Source organism: Myxocyprinus asiaticus, chromosome 18 (genome assembly GCF_019703515.2).
Source record: "Myxocyprinus asiaticus isolate MX2 ecotype Aquarium Trade chromosome 18, UBuf_Myxa_2, whole genome shotgun sequence".
Classification (NCBI taxonomy): Eukaryota; Metazoa; Chordata; class Actinopteri; order Cypriniformes; family Catostomidae; genus Myxocyprinus; species Myxocyprinus asiaticus.
This window is the reverse complement of record NC_059361.1, coordinates 17,649,398-17,671,958: the sequence shown is the minus strand read 5'-3', so window position 1 is coordinate 17,671,958 and position 22,561 is coordinate 17,649,398. Positions and strand designations below refer to the sequence as shown.

General features: G+C 37.6%; 1 protein-coding gene across 1 annotated transcript in view; it reads left to right on the top strand.

The window, feature by feature from the left end:
• The window catches only part of LOC127456501 (ryanodine receptor 1-like), a 130,126-nt gene that overhangs the window by 84,959 nt on the left and 22,606 nt on the right, over positions 1-22,561 (top strand). Inside the window, exons 72-85 of the mRNA XM_051725027.1 lie at positions 216-230; positions 7,784-7,954; positions 8,041-8,100; positions 8,181-8,315; positions 8,434-8,546; positions 8,677-8,773; positions 8,857-8,963; positions 9,071-9,122; positions 9,742-9,822; positions 18,321-18,420; positions 18,646-18,725; positions 18,898-18,974; positions 20,448-20,521; positions 21,322-21,339. Of these exons, the coding sequence (XP_051580987.1) occupies positions 216-230; positions 7,784-7,954; positions 8,041-8,100; positions 8,181-8,315; positions 8,434-8,546; positions 8,677-8,773; positions 8,857-8,963; positions 9,071-9,122; positions 9,742-9,822; positions 18,321-18,420; positions 18,646-18,725; positions 18,898-18,974; positions 20,448-20,521; positions 21,322-21,339 (1,180 nt within the window). The remainder of the gene's footprint in view (positions 1-215; positions 231-7,783; positions 7,955-8,040; positions 8,101-8,180; positions 8,316-8,433; positions 8,547-8,676; positions 8,774-8,856; positions 8,964-9,070; positions 9,123-9,741; positions 9,823-18,320; positions 18,421-18,645; positions 18,726-18,897; positions 18,975-20,447; positions 20,522-21,321; positions 21,340-22,561) is intronic.

Genomic DNA, 22,561 nt, shown 5'->3' with positions numbered 1-22,561 from the left:
ATCTCATCAAATTGTATTTGTTTGTTACAAATTATTGTTAAAAATTAGAATTCCATTCCTTCAGGAGACTGCAGACCCCATGTCCTTTCCAGGTTTTCAAGTGTATATAAGACAACAGTTTGATTTTATGTCCTTTCTTTGATGGGTTTTTTGTGCAGTCTTAACAGTGCTATCTCTCTCTCTGTTCTGTCTTTGTGTGGATTCGGGGCCTGTAGACAGGGGACGGAGAGGTCAGACCGAGTTTCTGCACGATAAAAAAGCTGTGCTGATCGCATGGCGCGCAATGCTAAGGCTTTTCATCAAACTTCGTACACACTGGCATACTGAAACATTTAGTCACATACACACTGACAGACACATTCCTATACATATGTGCTGTAAACTCACCTGTATCCTCACTTAACATTACCCATAAGCCATTAGAAGTCGGTAATCCATCTCTCACCTCCAGGGCTGCCCCCGACCAAAGATTTTCCTAGTCGACTAGTAGTTGTTAGTTTAAGCCATTAGTCGACGTTGCATGTTTATGATATTAATTTAATTACTTAAATATATATTTTTGGGGGGCATCAGAAAATGGTTTGAGTTCCAGGGCTGAGAAAGAATGTTATAAGTAACATTGCTAACACTGTTCTACATTACAGAGAAATACTAAACCGTAATAATGATCCTTTAAAATATACATTTTACAAGCACACGCATGAACTGAGCCGCAGCGACACCGGCAAAAGTGGTAATGATTCTGAATGTGTCGGAAAAACCAGCAAGGAGACTCTCTGAACATTTTGTTAATTTATAAAGAGAAATGCTCATTAGGGTTGTGCCAACAGACGATGATCTCTGGGATCGACAATGGTCAGAGTGATCACCAATATCTGATGCATCGACAAGACGATATTTGGCTCGTTTTCCATTAATGTATCAAATTATTATTATTATTAATAGGCTATTATTATTATCAAATTAAAATTACAAATAATTTGCCCGTAGACACACAGAAACACAGAAGCATCTTTATTATATTATTAAGAACAGATGACAGAAAAGCCATCTATGCGCATGTATTACACGCTGTTTGTACGGAGGCTTGCAGTCTTGTGGAACATGCACATGTAAAAGGTTCCACTCTTTCTTTGTTTCTGTCTTCTTAATTTTTTTTGCAAGAACAGTATTGTCTATGAGTGCTGCAAATGACCTCAGACATCTCAGCTCAGGAGGTGCAGTTCACTTTATTTCCACAGAGCAATTCATTGTGAACGCAACTCTGCAGCCTATTCATCTGTGATTAAAACATAAAATAATACAAAAACACGTTCACCTCGAACCATGATTTATATTTCAGTGATTATTATCATCATTATAACTAAAATTTTTACATTTATAATTGTTTTTATGTCTTCATTTGTGTAAGTAATTTTACACCTGCATGTTTAGTCGGATACTTGCCTGACAGTAAATGAAAGGTGGTTACTTATATATATATTATTTTTTGGATCACTTCGTTATTTTATTTGCTTTTTCATTTCGTTTGGAGTGCAGTTTGAATTTAGAATGTACTTGATTTAAGTTAAGTTTTTGAAATAAATTAATTTCATTTTCAACGCAAAATCACTAAAGCAAGAATAGTCACCAATCCCTCAGCCCAGGGTTTGCTGATGTAATTGGATATTGCTATATATATATCTTGAAAGAGGGAACAAAAAAAACGTATTCACACAAGTGATGTATTTTCCCAGACAACTAAATACCCGACTGGTAGAGAATGCATAGATGAAGTAGGTTCTTTGCCAGAGAGATGTTGCCCTTCACAACTGTTGTAAAGCCATCCTTCAAAAACAACACACATTTTAATTGCACTTAATTTTTTTCCAGTTTCATTTGAATTTTTAGTTAAAATAAATAAAAAATAAAGTTCAAAATCAAGGTGTCTTGCTTTGTGTAGGCTTGACCCTAACTCTGCTTAATGAAAATTACCCCATAGTACCCCCTAGCGTCCAACCAGCGGCAATTCTGATGTTCATTGGTTTGAACGTGACCAACTGACCAATCAAAACTTGGTCGACCAAGACTCTTCTCATCAACTAACATTTGGTCGACTATTAGGGGGCAGCCCTACTCACCTCATACAAATTTCTAATGCCAACTTCACATTAGTCATGTAGTCTTAAAGGAGTACAAAGCCGAGTTCACTGCCAGTGTGTGTGAGGTATGTTTGTACCTTGTTTGATGAAAGCCCTCAGTTCTAAACTTTAGTGTCAGGATCATGGCACTCTCTTCAGCTGGCTGTTAACTCCAACTGAATCTGAGTTCCATCACCCTGCCAGTGATTTTGTTTGATGTGTCTTCTGATAGAGTTTGTCTGCTGCAAGTTCTTGCAGAGTTGTATTTTTCTCTTTTCTTGCTTTTTTCTTGTTTGTTGTTAATGTTTGATCTTTTTCCTCCACAAGCTCTGGTGGTGATACTCCCACACAAGGAGCTATCTTAATACTCCATTATCAAACCATTACCCATCATCTAATCTTCACAGAATTCAGGGAAACATTACAGCACATTGTCAGTGTTTATCATTGGTAATGTAGGGAGGGGACATTCTCCCAGTGGGAAACAGTTCTCATTACATCTCTCATCTAATATTTCCCTCCTTTTGTTTCATTTATTATATCCAATTAAAAAGTACTTCATGCTCCTTTCATATATTATAGTTTAATTTGATTGTGAATTTGTGTCCATTTTGTTGACATGATATTAATTGACATGTTACGCAGACCCAACTGACTTCCTCGCTTTCCTAAAAGGTTTGTGTCCCTGTTAGGTAAATGTTATTATTCATGCAGGATACCACCTCCCTCATCTGTGCTGTGAGATGGCCATTACTGTTGCATCATCTGTTGTCTCCTCATCATGGGTTCCCCTCTCTGCCTCACATTCATTCAATACACTCTCATTGATAGTCTCCTCTCTTCTACCCTTTTGTCTCCTCTCCTCTCACATTCTTACAGCTACAGATCCAGAGAGTGTGTTTGAGGGCGTACTCACACTAGGCCCGGTTGCCTTATACCGTGCCCAAGCACAATTATCCCCCTCCCCACTCCCCCGCTGGCCTACACTCACATTGCACTTAATGTTCCGGGCCTGAGCATGCTTACGTCATTATGATGCAACTTTTTGTTTTGAAGAAAACAGGAAGAAAAGTGCTCTCGCACAGCACAATGGAGTCCATCATTCTAACGTTACTTACTTTGTGGCTTATTTGGAGTCGTTTGGGGTGTGGTGAGACACGGCCCTCTCACATGCCTAATTGTCGACAGCAACATACCACTGGAATTTATCCTTTTTGTCTGATGAGTTGCCAGATTTACTTTCAAACACTGAACCCACAGTTTTTTCAGCTTGTCACGACATTGCTCAATGGTCCTTTGGTATCCACAAGCACGATGATAGTAGCGAATTTGTCCAAATGTCTCGGAGTTCTTGTGTGTTGTATCCATTTTTTGCTGTATACTCTCGTCGGTTTAAATTTCCAGTAAACACTGCACCTCTGCCATAGACCAAAGTGATCCCTTTGCCGGCATGTTTGTTAAATGGAACAGTTGCATCATTGACGTCATGTTTCGAGTTCCATGCTCAGCCACTGTTAGCGGTCACACTAGATGCGTACCGTGCCTGAGCTAACTGAACCGTGCCCGAGCCCACCTCTTCAAGCGGGCCAAGGCACGGTTCAGTGTATTGTGCCCGGGCACTGTACGGAATGATCACACTAGTCAAACGAACTAGACTTTGGGGGTCAAATGTGCTCAGGCACGGTACAGATCGCCTAGTGTGAGTACACCCTGAGAGACGGAGTGCTGATTTCTAGTGTGCTGTGCTGGAGGGTGGGCAACATTGCATTACTAACAACGGGACTACTGTATGTGTAGCTTCAAGGATCTTCTAATACACCAACTTATAACACTTATACTGCACTTTTGCTGCAGTTGCAGGCAATGCACTTTGAATAACTGTAGCATCTGAACTGTAGCTGTAGTGTTTGAGTTTATTGCCTGTCCTTGAAGCATGCTGTTACTTGGTACCTTTCCCCATTTTTTTATTATTCGGTAATACATAGTTTTTTTTTCCCAGTGCAAATCTTCCCTTGCTTTTTTAAAGACTTTAACACATTTTTAAAGGGGTTATATCATATTTTGTATTATTTACGCAATTTACCTGCACACTATTGTGATAGATAAATAAAACAATCCATGCTGAAATGTACCGCATAAATGCATGAGAGCAGACGGAAATGACCAGGGTACCTGATACATTGGTAAAAGTAAACCTCAGCCACTCTTCCCTAACATCGGGCAGTTTTGGGTGTAATCTAATTACAAAGTAATTAGTTACTATGATCTAATTACTTTTTAGTACAAAAAGAAGTGAAGCACATTTCACAAAGGGTTTTTTGATTTCGTCAACAATAACGAATGCAAGACGAAAAAGACGAATCATGATGATTATTAAATGATTTTATTAAAGCATATGGTTGACAAAAATATGATGAAAAAAATAATACTGCAAGATATTAACAATGCAAGATGTACACAGAAGAAGAGACATCTGTTTATAGAAGAAGATTTTAAATATTGTTCATCTAATCCAATAATCCAGTATGTTGGGGAATTCCCCACTTGAGCTGCATGAGTTGAACACACTGAAAAATGACAAAATGAACCACTTTAAAATGGCTTAATTACCTCAAGCAAATGCATCCTATTTATACATGAGATTAATCACTATATTCACAACATACTGTATATGTAATATAACAACTTACATCTGCACAGACAATAAAGCGAGTGAACAGGTGTACTTGAACTAAGTTACGTGCTAATCATAAAATGCATAACTTGCATACACGCTACATGCAATGCAACATCCTTAATGGGATACTTCACCCAAAAATGACATTTACTCACCCTCATGTCATCCCAGATGTGTATGACTTTCTTTTTTCTGCTGAACACAAACAAAGATTTTTAGAAGAATATTTTAACTCTGTAGGTCCTACACAATGCAAGTGAATGGGTACCAAAATTTTGAAGGTCCAAAATGCACATAAAGGCAGCATAAAAGTAATCCATAAAACTCCAGTGGTTAAATCTATATTTTCAGAAACTATATAATAGGTGTGGATGAGAAACAGATCAATATTTAAGCTGTTTTTACTATAAATTCCACTCCCTGCCCAGATGGCAGTATGCACAAAGAATGTGAATCGGCAAAAACAAAAGAAAAAGAATGTGAAAGTGAAAGTGGACATTGATTGTTTAAAAAAAAAAAAAAGGAAGAAAAAAAGAAAATCATATATAGTGCATTCAGAAAGTATTCAGACCCCTTCATTTTTTTCACATTTTGTTATTTGCAGCCTTATGCTTAAATGCTTAAAAAAAAATAAAAATAACATCAATCTACACTTCATACCCATAACTCTGCAAATGTATTAAAAAGTAAAAAATGAGGGACTGGGGAACTGGTCAGGGTTGAATGAAAGCTGAACACAGAAAAATACAGAGATATCCTTAATGAAAACCTGGTCCAGAGTGCTCAGGACCTCAGACTAGGCAGAAAGTTCACTTTACAACAGGACAATGACCCTAAGCACACAGCCAAGACAACGCAAGTGTGGTTTAGGGACAACTTTGTGATTGTCCTTGAGTGGCCTAGCTAGAGCCTGGACTTGAACCCAATCGAACATCTCTAGAGAGACCTGAAAATGTCTGTCCATCATCGGTCCCCATCCAACTTGACAGAGCTTGAGATGATCTGCAGAGAAGAATGGTAGAAAATCCCCAAATCCAGGTGTGCAAAGCTTGTCGCATCATACCCAAAAAGACTTGAGACTTTAATCGCTGCCAAAGGTGCTTCAACTAAGTACTGAGTAAAGGGTCTGAATACTTATGTCAATGTGATATTTCAGTTTTTTCTTTTTAATACATTTGCAAAGTTATCAAAATCTAGTTTTTGCTTTTTCATTATGGGGTATGGAGTGTAGATTGATGTGAAAAAAAAATAGTTTAAAAGCATTTTAGCATAAGGCAGCAACATAAAATGTGAAAAAATGAAGGGGTCTGAATACTTTCTGAATGCACTGTACATCTGGGATGGCATGAGGGTGAGTAAATGTAATGGGCTAAACATGGGAAATTAATGAAAGTATTTAAAGCATGAAGAATTCAGAATACAATATGCTAACTTACACTTTAGTGTAGTCATTATATGCTACTATTTCAATAGCTCAGGTTTTCACAAGGACAGTTTTTGTATAGACTATCTTTTAAACACTGGTGGCCAAAAGTATTTTTTTTTTTTACAGATTTTGCTGTTTCGGAAGGAAATTGGCACTTTAATTCACCAAAGTGGCATTCAGCTGATCACAAAATATAGTCAGGACATTACTGACGTAAAAAACAGCACCATCACTATTTGAAAAAAGTCATTTTTGATCAAATCTAGACAGGCCCCATTTCCAGCAGCCATCACTCCAACACCTTATCCTTGAGTAATCATGCTAAATTGCTAATTTGGTACTTGAAAATCACTTGCCATTATATCAAACACAGCTGAAAGCTATTTTGTTCGTTAAATGAAGCTTAACATTGTCTTTGTGTTTGTTTTTGAGTTGCCACAGTATGCAAAAGACTGGCATGTCTTAAGGTCATTATTAGTCATCATTATTACTTTCTCTAGAAACTCATCAGTCAATCACTGTTTTGAGGAATGAAGGCTATACAATCCTTGAAATTGCCAAAAAACTGAAGATTTCATTCAAAGGTGTACACTACAGTCTTCAAATACAAAGGACAACTGGCTCTAACAAGGACAGAAAGAGATGTGGAAGGCCAGATGTGCAACTAAACTAAGAGGATAAGTACATCAGAGTCTCTAGTTTGAGAAATAGATGCCTCAGCTGACAGCTTCATTGACGTGGAGGATGTTTTTGATGAGAACACTTTGAAGTGGTTTAAGACTTTTTTTCAAATTGTAATAGTAATTTTTCAGGTTATTAATGTCCTGACTATACATTGTGATTAGTTGAATGTCACTTTGGTGAATAAAAGTACCAATTTCTTTCCATAAGAGCAAAATCTATACATTATTCCAAACTTTTGGCCACCAGTGTATGTTTTATACATGTTTAAATTAAGAAAATGGTTATACCTTTTATATATATATATATATATATATATATATATATATATATATATATATATATATGTTTGGACAGTTCCGAGTAAAACTGACTATAATATTTTGGTGAAAGACTTAAACTGATTTAAAAAAAAAACTAAAAATGAACTGCAGTCATGTGATAATGTATTCATCCTTCTGTATGGTGTCTGAAATTTGCACAAGTTCAGAACGAGTTGTTCTTGTAGCTTAGCTTCAATAAATGCTCTTTTTGGACTGTGGAGGAAGTTTTGTGTTCTAAAAGTTACAGTATGTTTTCATAGTACGTCTAGCTCTGTTATCTCAAAAGATCAGAAAAATTTGATTCATCATGACATGACCCCTTTAACAATTTAAAACCTGTAGCTAATGGTCAACTGTTAGCTGCCCTCATAAAAAATAAACTTACAGAAGGGAGATGTTTACAGAGAATTGTTTCTATATTAAGATTATTCTCTAAGGAACTGTAATGTACATATTATTTGTCCATAAAACCAATGTATACTAAAAGGAACCAGACCCTTTCTTTTGAAAGAAGGGAGCATGCTTGTGTCAGTCTAACTTTGCAGGCTTTTTGTAGGGTGGAGGCTCAGATGTTGAGCGGACCAAGAAGAAGCGGCGTGGGGACCGTTACTCTGTGCAGACCTCTTTGATTGTAGCGGCCCTGAAGAAACTACTCCCCATTGGTCTCAACATGTGCTCTCCTGCAGACCAAGAGCTCATAAACATGGCCAAGATCCGCTACTCACTGGTACAAATAAAACATAATTTGAGCAGTATTTAATACTCTCACATTGAATCATTATTTTTTAACTCCTTGTTATGTGTGTGTTATAGAAAGACACAGATGAGGAAGTGAGGGAGTTTCTACAGAATAACCTTCATCTACAGGACAAGGTAAGAACAGACAGTCAAGTGAAGAATCAAAGTCATTCAGTGTACTATTGGTACATGCATTTAAGAATTGCGCTCTGTAGGTGGAGGACCCTTCCATGCGCTGGCAGATGGCTCTGTATAAGGAGACCTCAGGCAAAGCTGAAGATGCCGATGCACCAGAGAAGGTTGTGAAGAGAGTCCAGGAAGTTTCTGCTGTTCTCTACCACCTTGAGCTGGTGAGGCCCGTTCACAGTTCCCAAACTTTATTCACAAACTTTCATTCCTGTGCTAAGGTTGTGATGAAGTCATGGCACTTCTTGCTCTCTCTCTTCCTCCTCTTTCTCCTCCCATCAGACTGAGCACCCTTACAAGTCTAAGAAGATGGTTTGGCACAAGCTTCTGTCCAAGCAGCGTCGTAGGGCGGTGGTGGCCTGCTTCAGAATGACACCACTGTACAACATTCCAAGGTATCAAAACACACAGTGTTAAACTTTGGTTATTAGATAAGTTCCAGGAGTAAGATGGGTCGTTGTCATGAACATAATTCTTCTCAGTCAGTCCTTTATGACAAAGTACTGTATCTTTCTTTACCTTAAGGCACCGGGCATCTAACATGTTCCTTAATGGATACAAGCGCAACTGGATTGAAAATGAGGGCTACTCGTTTGAAGACAAAATGATAGATGACTTATCTGTAAGTCTGTTTATTTTTTTATTTTTTTTTCCAAGCAGCAGATTGAGTTCAGTTTGTTCATACTGTACTGCTGGGTTTTATAGAAAGCGATGGAGCAGGAAGAGGAAGAAGAGGAAGAAACTGAAGCAAAACCAGACCCCCTTCATCAGCTCATCCTTCATTTCAGCCGCACCGCTCTCACCGAGAAAACGTGAGAGCAAATACCTTTGTTCTCATTTGGTATTTGCACAGTTGCATTGTGTTTTTCTTCAATTCTCATGTTTATATACTCTCAAATTTGTTTAATTCCCACTGCAGTAAACTTGAAGTGGATCATCTATACATGTCATATGCTGATATTATGGCAAAAGTAAGTTTTAATAAATTTAACTTGCATGATTTTTTGTTTATGTTCTGTGGGGTTCAAAATCAACATTCAAAATCTGGGATTCAAAGTCTTAAGTGTTAGGATTAAAAAAATAAAAATATCAAGGAAATGCTATCATGTAAAATTAAATATTTAAGATTCAACCCTATTTCTAGGTCACTTATAAATAAGCAAATTTTAGACAATGACAATGTTAATTCCTTTGTACAAAAGGTCAGATTTTCTTGTTTCCATTAAAACACACACAAGATGCTCTCAGCATTCTTAAATCATGCTGGGATTACATGGATCATTTTGTTTTGCACAAGCTAGTGTAGTCCATGCCAGCTCAAGTTCATGCTGTCATTAAAGCAGAAAGGGGCACATACCTTATAATAAAAAATTCTGAAATTCATGTTCATTTTAAAAGCAACTTTTCACTCAAATTGTTAAAGCTGATAATATAATTTGTAATTACTTTTGTATTACTAAATTGGAGAAATAGAAGCATTTTCACAAGTGTACCCAAGACTTTTAAACCCCAGAGTATATGTTCTTATTTATGGCTAATACAAACTGGCGATCATGTGCTGAAGAAGCTCACATTTCTCTCTCTGTACAGAGCTGCCACATTGGTGAGGAGGACGAAGGGGGAGAGGAGGGGGGCGACGAACCATCCTTTGAGGTGCGACAGACAGAGATGGTATGGGGGGGCCTGGGGTTGGGGCCATGGGAGTCAGCGGAGCCAACAACAACAGCTCCTTCCACGCACTGAGTGAACATGCCCAGAACAACTGCACCCCGCACACTCATGTCTCTCCTATATCTATATCTTTCTGTCTCTGTCTCTCACTGTCTTTCTTTTCATTTTGTATCACTCATCCTTTCTGTAAACACCTCTCTCTAGCTGTTTTCCCTTTCTCTACCTGTTCCTATCTATCCTTGTTGTGGACTGATCTGTGCACTCCTTTGCTGGATTCTGAGTCTTTGGGGGGGAATTCACTAAGAATGAATTACGCCCACTGATTGCGTTGTTTATTTGCACATGCTGTCTGCATTGTTTTAGCACCCAGAATTATACAAATCAGGTAATAATGCAAACATGCCCCCCAAAAAATATTGTTGAACGCAGTTTGGGTGGGAGAATTCCCCATTTTGCAGGCCAGATCTGAGTGCCAATTTGTGGAGGATGCAACAGACTACTATGGTCTGGCATACTGTGTAGGGACTGTAAAGCATCACTCCACTGCAATCCAAACACCTGAATCAACTTAAAAGTGCACCAGACTACATTGCACATCAGATAAATGCCTGGTTATAATGTTCTTTGCCATCAAACAAATGTCCTTTTAAACAAAATTCCATGTAAAGCAGTTGTTAATAGCACAGTATTAATTGCTCCATGCAAATAGCACTTACTTTTGTAAATGAGGTACAATCTATAATAAGCCTAGTCCCAGCCTCAGACCCGGACTGCCCACAGTCCATGCTCAACGTCTGATGCACATAGCATACAAAACTGGAAAACACTTTCTCGAAAAACTCATCTGATTGGCTGGTTCAACGGAACTTCCGCAACACTGGACTTTTTATCATTCCATCTGGAAGCCGAGTTGTGTTCACAAGGTTCCGTGTTGATAGAATGAGTGCTTTTGAGGATGAAATAATCACAGAATTTGCCCACATGTGCCAGGTTAGTGACATCAAATCTTTTAATGATTTGAAGCAGCTATAGAGCCCAGACCTTTGCCGTAGTTTTAGGTTTGGCTACGCAAGACTATAATAAGCCTAATTTACATAGAAAGGAGAGATATTTGTGCTAAAAGAATGACAGTGACTTAATTTAAATATGTTGGTGCAATGCAGATATAGCTTCATTAAACTGGATTGTGGGTGATTTTTGAATAAGATGCAGGTTTTTGTGTTCAGGTACAATGCACAAAAGTGGTGCTGTTAATGGTTTATTTAGTGAATTCGCCTCTTTGACTTTTCAACAGTCTTTTTGTTTGTATTGCATGACTTGAGCAAGTGCAGAGAGATGGCTGCACACAATACAGATAAAATAAAAAACATAAGACATGCTGAACACATCACAGTTTAACCAATTTGATACAAAAGAAAAAGGAAGCTAACAGAGGTGTGATGTGACCATAGATTTAGTTTTTCTTTTGCTTTCCCCGCAAGCTACGAGACCAGCAATGCAAAATATTGGCTCTTTTATCAACAGGCTGACTCAGCCCTCAAAACTGCATTGTTTTTCTCTTGGACTACATAGAGTAGTATTTTAGTAGAATAGATTATTTCTGCAGTGTGTGTTTGTGTGTGAGAAAGTACTCAAGTAATTACACATACACACACTCTTACCCTTAACTTGTCTCCTAATACATTACCAATCCCACCTCTTCAGAACCCTGTCCTATCTGAATTTGTAGGCAGTCGCTTGTAGTTTGTCATTCCTTTTGCATCTCACAGTGTGTGTCTCACCGCTTTACTGACATACTGACCCAGTGGACTTGATGACTTTTTGATCCTGACGTGACTCAAATTCAGAAAATAAAACTACACCTTACCTCCCCACAAAGATTCTAAGTTCCATGTGAAATCAATTAGGGAGTTACATTAGCTGTATTCCAATTTTGAGCTGCCTACCTGGACAGCATTGTAAGGTATTGTAGGCATGCTCCTAAGTCGACACAAAGGCTGTTTCAATCTTTCTAAGATACCTCATTTTGGCAAAATAAGGCCAAATCTAAGGCAGCAATACATGCATGCCTCATGGAGATGAAAGTTGAGAAAAATGTTGATTATAAATAGAACTGCAAATTCAAGGGGAGGAAAGCCCAATCTAAGTAAGAATGGACTATTTCATCCAGTATTTGTGTGTATTATGTATTATTTTGCTTAATATTGCTTATTAAATCGTGTCATTAACATAGCAACATGCTAATGTCAAATTCTATTGGAATCAAGCATTAAGCGAGTATCCTGTGCCCTTTGTTTGAAAAGTGCTATTTTAGTGGTGCATGTAAATGACCAATAAGAGAGCTGCCCATAAAGAGCGATTCAAGTCAGTCACTTGTGAGGTCCCATGACAGTTAGTGTCTTACCTTAAAAAGGCAGCAGCCAATGTCGGCACTAGGCAGTGAAGTGATGCACTAGATTTTGGAACAGAGCTATTTGACACACTCCCAGCAACTCAGAATGTGTGTGTGGGGGTGAATTTTCTGGATTTAGATCAGGTCTGTATGTGTTAACCATATGTGTTTCCAAAGGGTGTTTCCATGTCTTTGTTTCAAACTGGAGCTAGTCTTCCTCTCTGTACTCAAAGACTACAGTAAAAGCCTGCACAGTCACACCAACACATTCAGAACACATTCAACCTACCTTACATTTGAAAACCGGTAATAAAAACATATTCCATTCATTTCAAAGACATTCTATACATATTTCAGTCATACATTTTGTAGGACATGGCCTGGCTCTCAGGGCAGGGTGGGAGTGGGTGGGGCTTTTTGCTGGGGTTGGGTGGGTAAAATGCTTGGGTGCTTTTATGGGTGGGCTCAGCTTAAAAAGCAGCCAGCTTGATGGGTTGGTGCATTGTATGTACATGTTTAATCCTTTTTGTCAACAGGATATCATCTAAATTTCATATGGCTCACTTCGATAAACACTTCGCTCAACAGTACAGAGAGCTATTTCTTCATACTTCAAAGGATATAATGCGATGCACTGCAGCAATATACTGTATATTTCAGAGGACTTTCAAGTAGTTTTACATTTTAATGTTAAACATTTTCGTTATAAATTAGTTTAATTACTTCTAGTTTGAAAATGCCTTTCTTATGTCTGACGTCCTTCTGCCTTGAGCTGATATAGCTGTTATGCCATGAGGGACTTATGAGAAAGTGCAGCACCCAGCTGTATAATGTGGTTAAAATAGAGGGAGGAGCCAGTGTGTTCATGTTAAATATGGATATGTTTAGTGTTTAGGGAGAGCAGGTCTGCTTGCTGTAGTCTAAAGTTTGTGTCAGCCAGCAAACGTGAACTGCTAAAATAACAGACACATGACTAATAGCACTTGTGTTTTTGGGACAGAGAGAAGGAGTGTTTGAGCTTTGTGTGTGTGTGTGTGTATGTGCAAGTGTACATAATTTAAGAGCTTTGTTATCTCAAATCAGGCTAAAAACTGCACTTTTTCTGTTTGGTCCAGCTAATGTGTGAGTAAGAACTGTTTTGTGTTGGAGAAGCTACTTTAAACTGTAGCTTCCCAAGCTACAAACTACTCGTATTTAAACTACAATCCAGGTGCTCTTTAAAAAAAAAAATGTAGTTAGCTACACTACAAGTTGCTAACAATATGTAGTTAGCTACTTTGAAGCTATTCAAAGAAGAAAATATTTTAGATATAATAGTCGGATTATGTTAATTTTAATTCTGCAATTAGAAGTTCTGATTGCAGAATTTTATAATATAACCTGATAATTATACATTTAATTATGCTGACATTAAATAAATACAGTGACAACATTAAATCGAGATAAAAGTGATAAACAGCAGCAATTTGCGCTTCTAAAAAGAAAACAGTGACTTCAGATCCTCTAGGGCTATGACGGGCTCAAATGTATCAGTGAATCATTTATGTGAACTTGTTCATTGACATGAACGGGGAGTTTCCAAAGATACATTTATTTGAATCGTTTATTGCAATTGAATTGTCTGAAAGACCCAATTCATCTAAATGATTTAGACTATTTTTTTTTTTTTTTTTAAGTTTGTTTGCTTACTCCCTCTGCTTCATTGCTGTATTTTGCATTATATAAATATAGCGTTTTGTGATGCTACAAAGCTACTTGTTTTAAAATAGCTTGTTACTGGAAAAGCTACACTATTGTGAAAATAGCTGAGCGACTGAAGAATGTTGTTAAGTTAGTAGCTAACAAGTAGTAGTTTACTACTCCCTAACACTGGAACTGTACTAAGACCAGTCTATTCCGAAGGTGATTGACTCTTTGAAAATTGAAAATTTGGACTTCCTCATCTATACACTCCAGAAATCTTTTTTCTTAATTTGTATATTTGTCTCATTTTCTAGTTAAAATATCTAAACATCCTGAAAACAAGATACATTTACTTGAAATTTAGTGAGGTATAAGCTTATATATATATATATATATATATATATATATATACACACACACACTGGCGGCCAGAAGTTTGGAATAATGTAAAGATTTTGCTCTTATGGAAAGAAATTGGTACTTTTATTCACCAAAGTGGCATTCAACTGATCACAATGTATAGTCAGGACATTAATAACATGAATTGATTCGATGAATAATTTGGAAAAAAAATTCAGAACTTCTAAAACTACTTCAAAGAGTTTTCATCAAAAAATCCTCCAAGTGCAGCAATGAAAGATTTGCAGATCCTTGGCATTCTAGCTGTCAGTTTGTCCAGATACTCAGGTGATGTTTCACCCCACGCTTCCTGTAGCACTTCCTGCCTTGCACTGCGAGGTGCAGTGCGAGCGCGAAATGAAAGTGTGAGCGCGAGGCGATCGTCTGTGTTCCGCGACTGCTACCGGGTCCTTTTTTAAAAAAAACATTTTTTATCCCCTTTTCTCCCAATTTTGGAATGCCCAATTCTCACTACTTAGTAGGTCCTCGTAGTGGCGTGGTTACTCACCTCAGTCCGGGTGGCGGAGGACAAGTCTCAGTTGCCTCCATTTCTGAGAAAGTCAATGCACGCATCTTATCACGTGGCTCGCTGTGCATGACACCGTGGAGACTCACAGCATGGGAGGCTCATGCTACTCTCCGCGATCCACGCATAACTTACCACCTGCCCCATTGAGAGCAAGAACCCCTAATCGTGACCACAAGGAGGTTACCCCATGTGACTCTACCCTACCTAGCAAACTGGCCAATTTGGTTGCTTAGGAGACCTGGCTGGAGTCACTCAGCACGCCCTGGATTCGAACTCGTGACTCCAGGGGTGGTAGTCAGCGGCAGTACTCACTGAGCTACACAGGCCCCCTACTACCGGGTCCTTGAATAACATATAATGTGCCAGTAAAGGAAGCCGGTGGAGTTTCTGGTGCCCACCTAGGGACCGGTGTTGTGTTGAAGTCTGTTCCCCCTATGTTTCCCCATAGCGCCAATAAACATAGGGAGAACAGACTTCGACAAAAGCGGAAACATAGGGGGAACAAACTTTGACAAAGTGGAAACAGACTTCGACAAAGGGGATACAAATATTTTAATCGTTTGACAGCCCTAATATACCGTGTGTGTGTGTGTATGTGTGTGTGTGTGTGTGTGTGTCTATATATATATATTGTTTATATACAACAGTTCAATAAACAAGTAAATTTAAAAAAATTTGGAAAAACTGAGTACGGTCATAAAAACGCATTTATGCATGGAACTACTTTATTACGCAGCGGATCAGAATCTGCCGTTGCTGGATCAAACCAAATGATGCGTCCAAGCCTTCATTAGTAATTAAAACATTTCACTTCAGAAATTGTATCACGGCTTGTGCTGTTTCAAACAAGTTATTTGATAAACAAGGATGGATGTGTGTGTGTTTGAGTGAGAGAGAGAGAGACGGCGCGTGTGCGATCACCTGTTACCACTCCCAAGCAGAGATGCTGTCAGCTTTCTGAAGATCAGCTTTTTCAGTGGAGAAGTAGCCGTGCACGCGGGGGTAATTCTACCTATTTCGCGGTAGCCGGTGCGCTAGAGTCATTCACTATAGAAACCGCAATGTCCTCCATTTTGAACAGTGTGTCCACTCCAATGTGGAAAGTCCAATAAGAGGTAAGCAGCTTCAGTTTGTGTAATTAATCAATCTGTTGTGTGTCTCTCAGCTGTGATGAGCCGCAATGCTGAAGTTGTTTGTTTAAAGCCGTTTAAAGCTATTTCCTAGCTTTAGTAGTAGTAAGACAAGCGATCAGTGCTGTATGTATACACTGGCTGACGCGGATTCACGTCACATCACCTAACTGGCTCATATTACACATAAAAATTATCTTTTGCCACCACCTGCTGGCTAACATATGTAATGTCAAAAAAATACATGTAAAAAAAAAAAAAAAAAAGACAAACCATAGCTCTTAACACATCTGCACTGCTCTTACACTTTAGTTTAGAACGGCAGGAACACAAGTGGAGTGTTACACACACAGTGAAGTGTCCGAGTGCTGATGGTGTCAGACCATCAGTGCTCATGGAATGTCTATCGTCCAATCAGATTCGAGGACCGGAACTAACTGGTGTGTGTGTGTATGTATGTATGTATGTATGTGTATATATATATAATATAATATATATATATATATATATATATATATATATATATATATATATATATATATATATATATTTATATAATATTAGTTATAGCCACAGCCCGTGCATTTTAAGTCTAGGCCTTAAGTCTAGGCCACAGTTTCACAATGAATAAGACACCGTATACCTATCATACATTACGTGGCAGTCAACTAATAATACAAATTGACATTTTAAAAACACGTCCATGCACGAAAGCCAGAACCAAGGAGGTCTAATACCAAGAAAAAGCTCTCTAATAATATTTGCCATTTCAATTTTGTTTGCAATAAATTTTGTTTCGTCAAGGTACAAGGTTACTTTTCAAAACTTGATCTGACACTGAATGCTCAAGGAGCCTAATTTACATTTAGAAAACTCCTGATGTTGCTATAACAATGCCAGAAGCACTTACCAATTTGCTTGAAGTGAAAATCAGCCCTCCTTTCCTGTTTAATGAATCAATTGCATGATCATGCAGAACATCTCAGGTTTTTAAATCCATAAGGACCTCTTTCTCAGTGATGATGAGGCAGTGATGACAGCCGACTCGTCAGTAAGATCTTGCGCTCTTCGCTTTCAAATTACGTACATCACTTAAAGCGCGATTGCATCACTCAAGGCCAGCTAGAAGGCCTGGGCTAGGACATATCCTAAAGACCACACCCACCGAGAACAAATAAATCAATCTAATTGGCTGATGAATCTGACAATCTGACTTTAGTTGCTCATTAATTTGCCTGTTGAGGGATTCTGTGGAAATTCTGAAGGCCTGACAGGGTGGAGCTCAGACTCACGCACTGTTTATCTAAGGAGCATGGCTTCGAGCATGTGAATAAATTCTGATTGGATAAACTTTTTTTTTTTTTTTTGTTATTCGTTTGTAGATGAATTAGGAGTGGAAAGCGATTGAAAATACATAGGCAAAAAGGTCAATGAGAATGAAATGATGAAAAAATATTTATTTATTAGGCATGTTACCCCAGCAGAGAAGGCTTTGCTGCCCCTAAGAAATCGCCACTGATATATATATATATATATTAGTTAGATTTCTCTGAAAAGAAGTCTTCTTATCTTACAAAATTTGGCTTCTCAGGTAAATTTGTCTTGTTTTAAGGATGTTTAGATAATTTTATTGTTTTTGAGTTTTGCGATTTCTCCCATAATTTATATTTACAAGTTCCATGTCTCTTCACTATATTGTCTCTGGTATAAGCAATCTTTTAATAACAAGAAATTTGCTCAGTGTTCAGAGAGTTACCAAGCGCAAAATAGCACAGAATGCCTTATAAACATCAAGACAAGATTCTCAAAGCTTGTATATAATGTCTAAGTTGCAAACTTTAAATTGAGGATTGCAAGGCAAGTTTATTTATATAGCACATTTCATACACAATGGCATTTAAAAGTGCTTTACAAAAAAAAAAGGATAAAGAAAATACAAGATACATAAAAAATAAATGTAAAAACCAATTAAGAACATGAAATAAGAATAAGATGTAATAAATAAAATACAAAAGTTAAAATGATTAAAATGAATAAAAAAAAAAGAATAATTGTTATCTACCTTCCCTGGCACAGCAGTGGGTAATATAATTGTAAAATAAAAAAGTTAAAATTATTAAAATGAATAATCACAGAAAAACAGTGGAACCTGGCAGATATCATGAACAAGCTAAGAAAAGTTCTGCATGGTATGTGTGTGTGTGTGTGTGTGTGTGTGTGTGTGTGTGTGTGTGTGTGTGTGTGTGTGTGTGTGTGTGTGTGTGTGTGTGTGTGTGTGTGTGTGTGTATGTTGCGTGGTGGGAGGTAGGGGTGTGTGATCCTAGGCATCTTGTTTACTGGACTCGATCTGGTCTCTATCTAACAGGAGAAGGAGATGGAAAAACAGAGGCTTCTGTACCAACAGTCTCGCCTACATGATCGCGGAGCAGCTGAGATGGTGCTACAGATGATTAGTGCCTGCAAAGGTGCACACACACACATGCAAATAAAACCATGACAAAAATACACAATAACACCCTAAGTAAATCTAGACAGCACACATGCCAAAGACATTCCTTTTCATGTTTTCAAAAGAGCAAATTAATACATAATACAGCTTACAGTATTTACTGTATCTTTACCACCATTGCACCAGACTTTAGTCATATATTAGAATTATGTCTATTTAAATGTCTTTAAATGTGTCACAGGTGAAACAGGAGCAATGGTGTCCTCTACTCTCAAACTTGGCATCTCCATCCTCAATGGTGGCAACAGTGATGTTCAACAGGTCAGTCGATAACATTCTCCCTATTTGTGCAAATAATGTACCTGTGTAATGTCATATACAATGTTACCATGCACTGTGCTGAAATGCTGAAATGACATTGCATGACCAAACAATTTACAACCTTTTAACCAAATGCAACAGTGACACCACTCTCTTGATGTCTTTTTGACAGAGAATGTTAGACTACTTGAAGGACAAGAAAGATGTCGGCTTCTTCCTCAGCTTACAGGCTCTTATGCAAACCTGCAGGTGAATGGATATTATTTTTATTTTGTTTTTGTAACATGCTAAGATCTACACTATATATCCAAAGGTATGTGGATACCTTGTAATTAACGGGTTTGGCAACTCCAGTAGTTTCTGTGAGAATGAAGCTTAATGCTACTCCATACAATGACATTCTTGCAAAATTGTGTGCTTCAAACTTTGTGGCAACAGTTTAGGGGTGGGTCCTTTTCTGTTCCGGCATGTCCTGTGCACATAGCAAGGTCCATAAAGACATGGTGTACTGAGTCTGGTGTGGAAGATCTTGTCTGGCCTGAACAAACACCTTTGGGCCATGTCCCACTGCTGAGTATCAGTGCCTGACCTCACTAAGACTCTTGTGTCTCTTGTGAGATTTTATATAATCAAGTTAATCTCTGCTAAAATGAACTAAAATGAAAATTATCTCATCATTTACTCACCCTCATGCCATCCCAAATGTGTATGACTTTCTTCCTAAAAAATGAAGATTTTTAGAAGAATATTTAATCTCTGTAGGTCCATATAATGCAAGTGAATGGGTACTTAAACTATGAAGCTCCAAAAAACACAAAGTGAAAAGTCTTCTAAAGCGAAACGCTAGGTGTGTGTAAGGAATATAACAATATTTAAAACTTTTTTACTACAAATTCACTAAGGTCACGCAGCCTCTCAAGTGACGCAAGTGCGTTAGCAAGTTCATATAAAACTTGCGTGTGAAATATGAAAAGATACGGAAGCGCAGTGTTGTTTACAACAGAGGAGCATAGTTATTCATACATAGATGCCTCATTCGGCTGGTTTGGATACGTCAACTGTGGCGCCATCTTGGAACGGTCAACAAGGAGAGCTGTTTGAACCACTGCATAAACTGCTTTTGTGTGGGAACCATATCGCGGTACATAGGAATAGTTACTAATAAGGTATCTTCGTATGTATATCTATGCAGAGGAGGCTTACACGCTTATGTCAGGCGAGAGGCAGTTTAAACTCCACGCTCGTCAACGAGCTGGCCGGAACATTTTTGTAAAAAAAGATTTAAATATTGACCTATTTCTTACACACACCTAGCATTTAGCTTCAGAAGACATTCATTAATCCACTGGAGTCATATAGATTACTTTTATGATGGATATATATGCTTTTTTGCTCTTCAGAAATTTGCCACCAATTCACTTGCATTTTATGGACCTACAGAGCTGAAAAATTCTTCTAAAAATCTTTGTTTGTGTTCTGCTGAAGTAAGAAAGTCATACACTTCTGGGATGGCATGAGGCTGAGTAAATATTGAGAGAATTTGTTTCTTTTTTGGTGAACAAGTCCTTTAAGCATATTTGGTTTAAGAACATGCTCAATGTCTCTTTGATCGTTATTGTGTTGAACTGTAGATTTGCAACAAAGGGTTCCCTTTAAAGTGTTGACTATAGGGATTTGGCAGACTATAGATATGGTATAAATATGATTTATGTGTATTGACAGTGTTCTGGACCTGAATGCGTTTGAGAGACAGAATAAGGCGGATGGGCTTGGGATGGTGTCAGAGGAGGGCTCGAGTGAGTTTTACCACACACACTGACCAACATCACCTTCCCATTGCATCTTCATGTCTCTTCACAGCTTTTATCTTATGATATTTTTTAGAACTGAAAAAAAAAAAAAAAGTCCTTGTGTGTAAGATCTGTTCACACCAAGTCTGACTTTTCAATGCAAAAACATTCATGACTAGTCTTTAAGAAGTGACAGTATATCTTTATAAACTTGTGAAAATTGAACTTTGCACTATGATGACAACTGCCCTACTATAATCATTTATTATTATGGTAGATGCTGAACATTTATTATATTGTTTTTCAGAGTATGATATCAATTCAGCATCAGATTATAGCAAATATATTTGCAAATTTTTAGCAAAAATTGTACTCTCTAGTTGTTGTATTACAGACTTGATGTGAAATAGCCACGAAACTGCATAGTAGTGGTCAGAATAAAAATGTCTTATTTTTATTAATACAGGTAATATTTTCACAAATATTTCTGTGTCAAAGATTTTCGATTTTAGATCATGTGTCCAATGTATCATGTCTATATATTACTCACTTTTGTGGCCCCACAGGAAATATTACCTTTCTGTAAGGCTAAGACAGCTGTTTAATGTGCATTATTTTTGTTGCATACAACACCCACATATGTGTATCTGTTCTTATAAGTCTTTTTTATTTCCCATGCCAGAAGCCTACAATCCTCTGTGTCCAACTCACTTTATCTTTCTCTTTCTCTCTACCACCACCACTCCATCCCTGACCTGACCCATATATGCCTCTCCTCCTCTTCTTTCCTTCCTCTTGTTTTTCAGACATCAAGCTAGAACGTGGTAAATAATCATGTATCTCTATATATTTATCATCCTTACTTCTTTCCTTCTGTCCCATCTCCTCCTGTCTTCGTCCTTTTTTCAGCTCTTACATTGTGAAGATATTTCCTTTGAGTGTATTTTACCTGCATTTCATTTCGCGCTCAAGGGAACTTAAAGAGATAGTTCACCCAAAAGTTCTGTCATAATTTACTCACCCTCATGTTGTTCCAAACCCGAAGGACTTTCTTTTATTGCATAAACACAAAGGAATGTGTTAGGCAGAATGTTAGCGACTGGCAGCTTCACTTTCTTTGCAAAGTGAATAGTGACTGAGGTTGCCAGTCGCTAACATTCTGCTTAGCATCTCCTTTTCTGTTCCACCGAAGAAAGTCATTCATGTTTAGAAAACATGAGGGTGAGTAAATTATGAATTTTCATTTTCAAACCATCCCTTTAAAAGATAACTCTTCAGTCATTGCCAATTTTTTTTTTACATCCAATGTCTTTACGGTTCTTTAAAAACAAACAGTTCCATATCACATCAAGCAATTCCGAGCAATCTATCCTGATCCCTAATTTTATGGCATTCTTAATATGAAATTCTTATTAAAATTCTGTTTTTTTTTTTTCCCTACACAATTTGTCCTGTTGTTTTTCATCAGCGTTAGTGCAATGGCTGTAAAGTTTCTTAGCTGTTTGCCCTTGAGTGCTCTGTGACAGATCTACTGTAACTCCAACATTCCTTGACTGATCACAGATTGAAAGGAAAGAGGAGATTTGTTCTTTCTTTTCTGATCAATTTTCTCTGAGGTGATCACAGAGAACTGTGGTGACCACTGTCACAAAACCCATGAAATGATATGCAGATTCAGGAAACTAAGAACTCCTTTTTCCCTTTATCAAATGAGATGAGCCATCTAGCATTATTTGAATACTCCTCTCAAATAATGGGGTGCCATGGATACTTTAAAAATCATAGCATCTGACATGGCACAGTACTAGAATAATAGAAGTAGTAGACAATAGTAATGATAATAGACAATGGTAGAAATTATCATCTTTTTGTGGAGCCATTTTTTCCATCAATGAACTTCATTAGTTTGCTTCAGTAGTCAGCAAACATCTTTAATTTTATTCTTCCACCCATTCACATTATTTGCTCTCCATAAAAAAATAAGTTTGTTTTGTTTTACTTCAGCTGGTCTTTGAAGTTTAGAGATGTTAAACCCAATTAGACTGA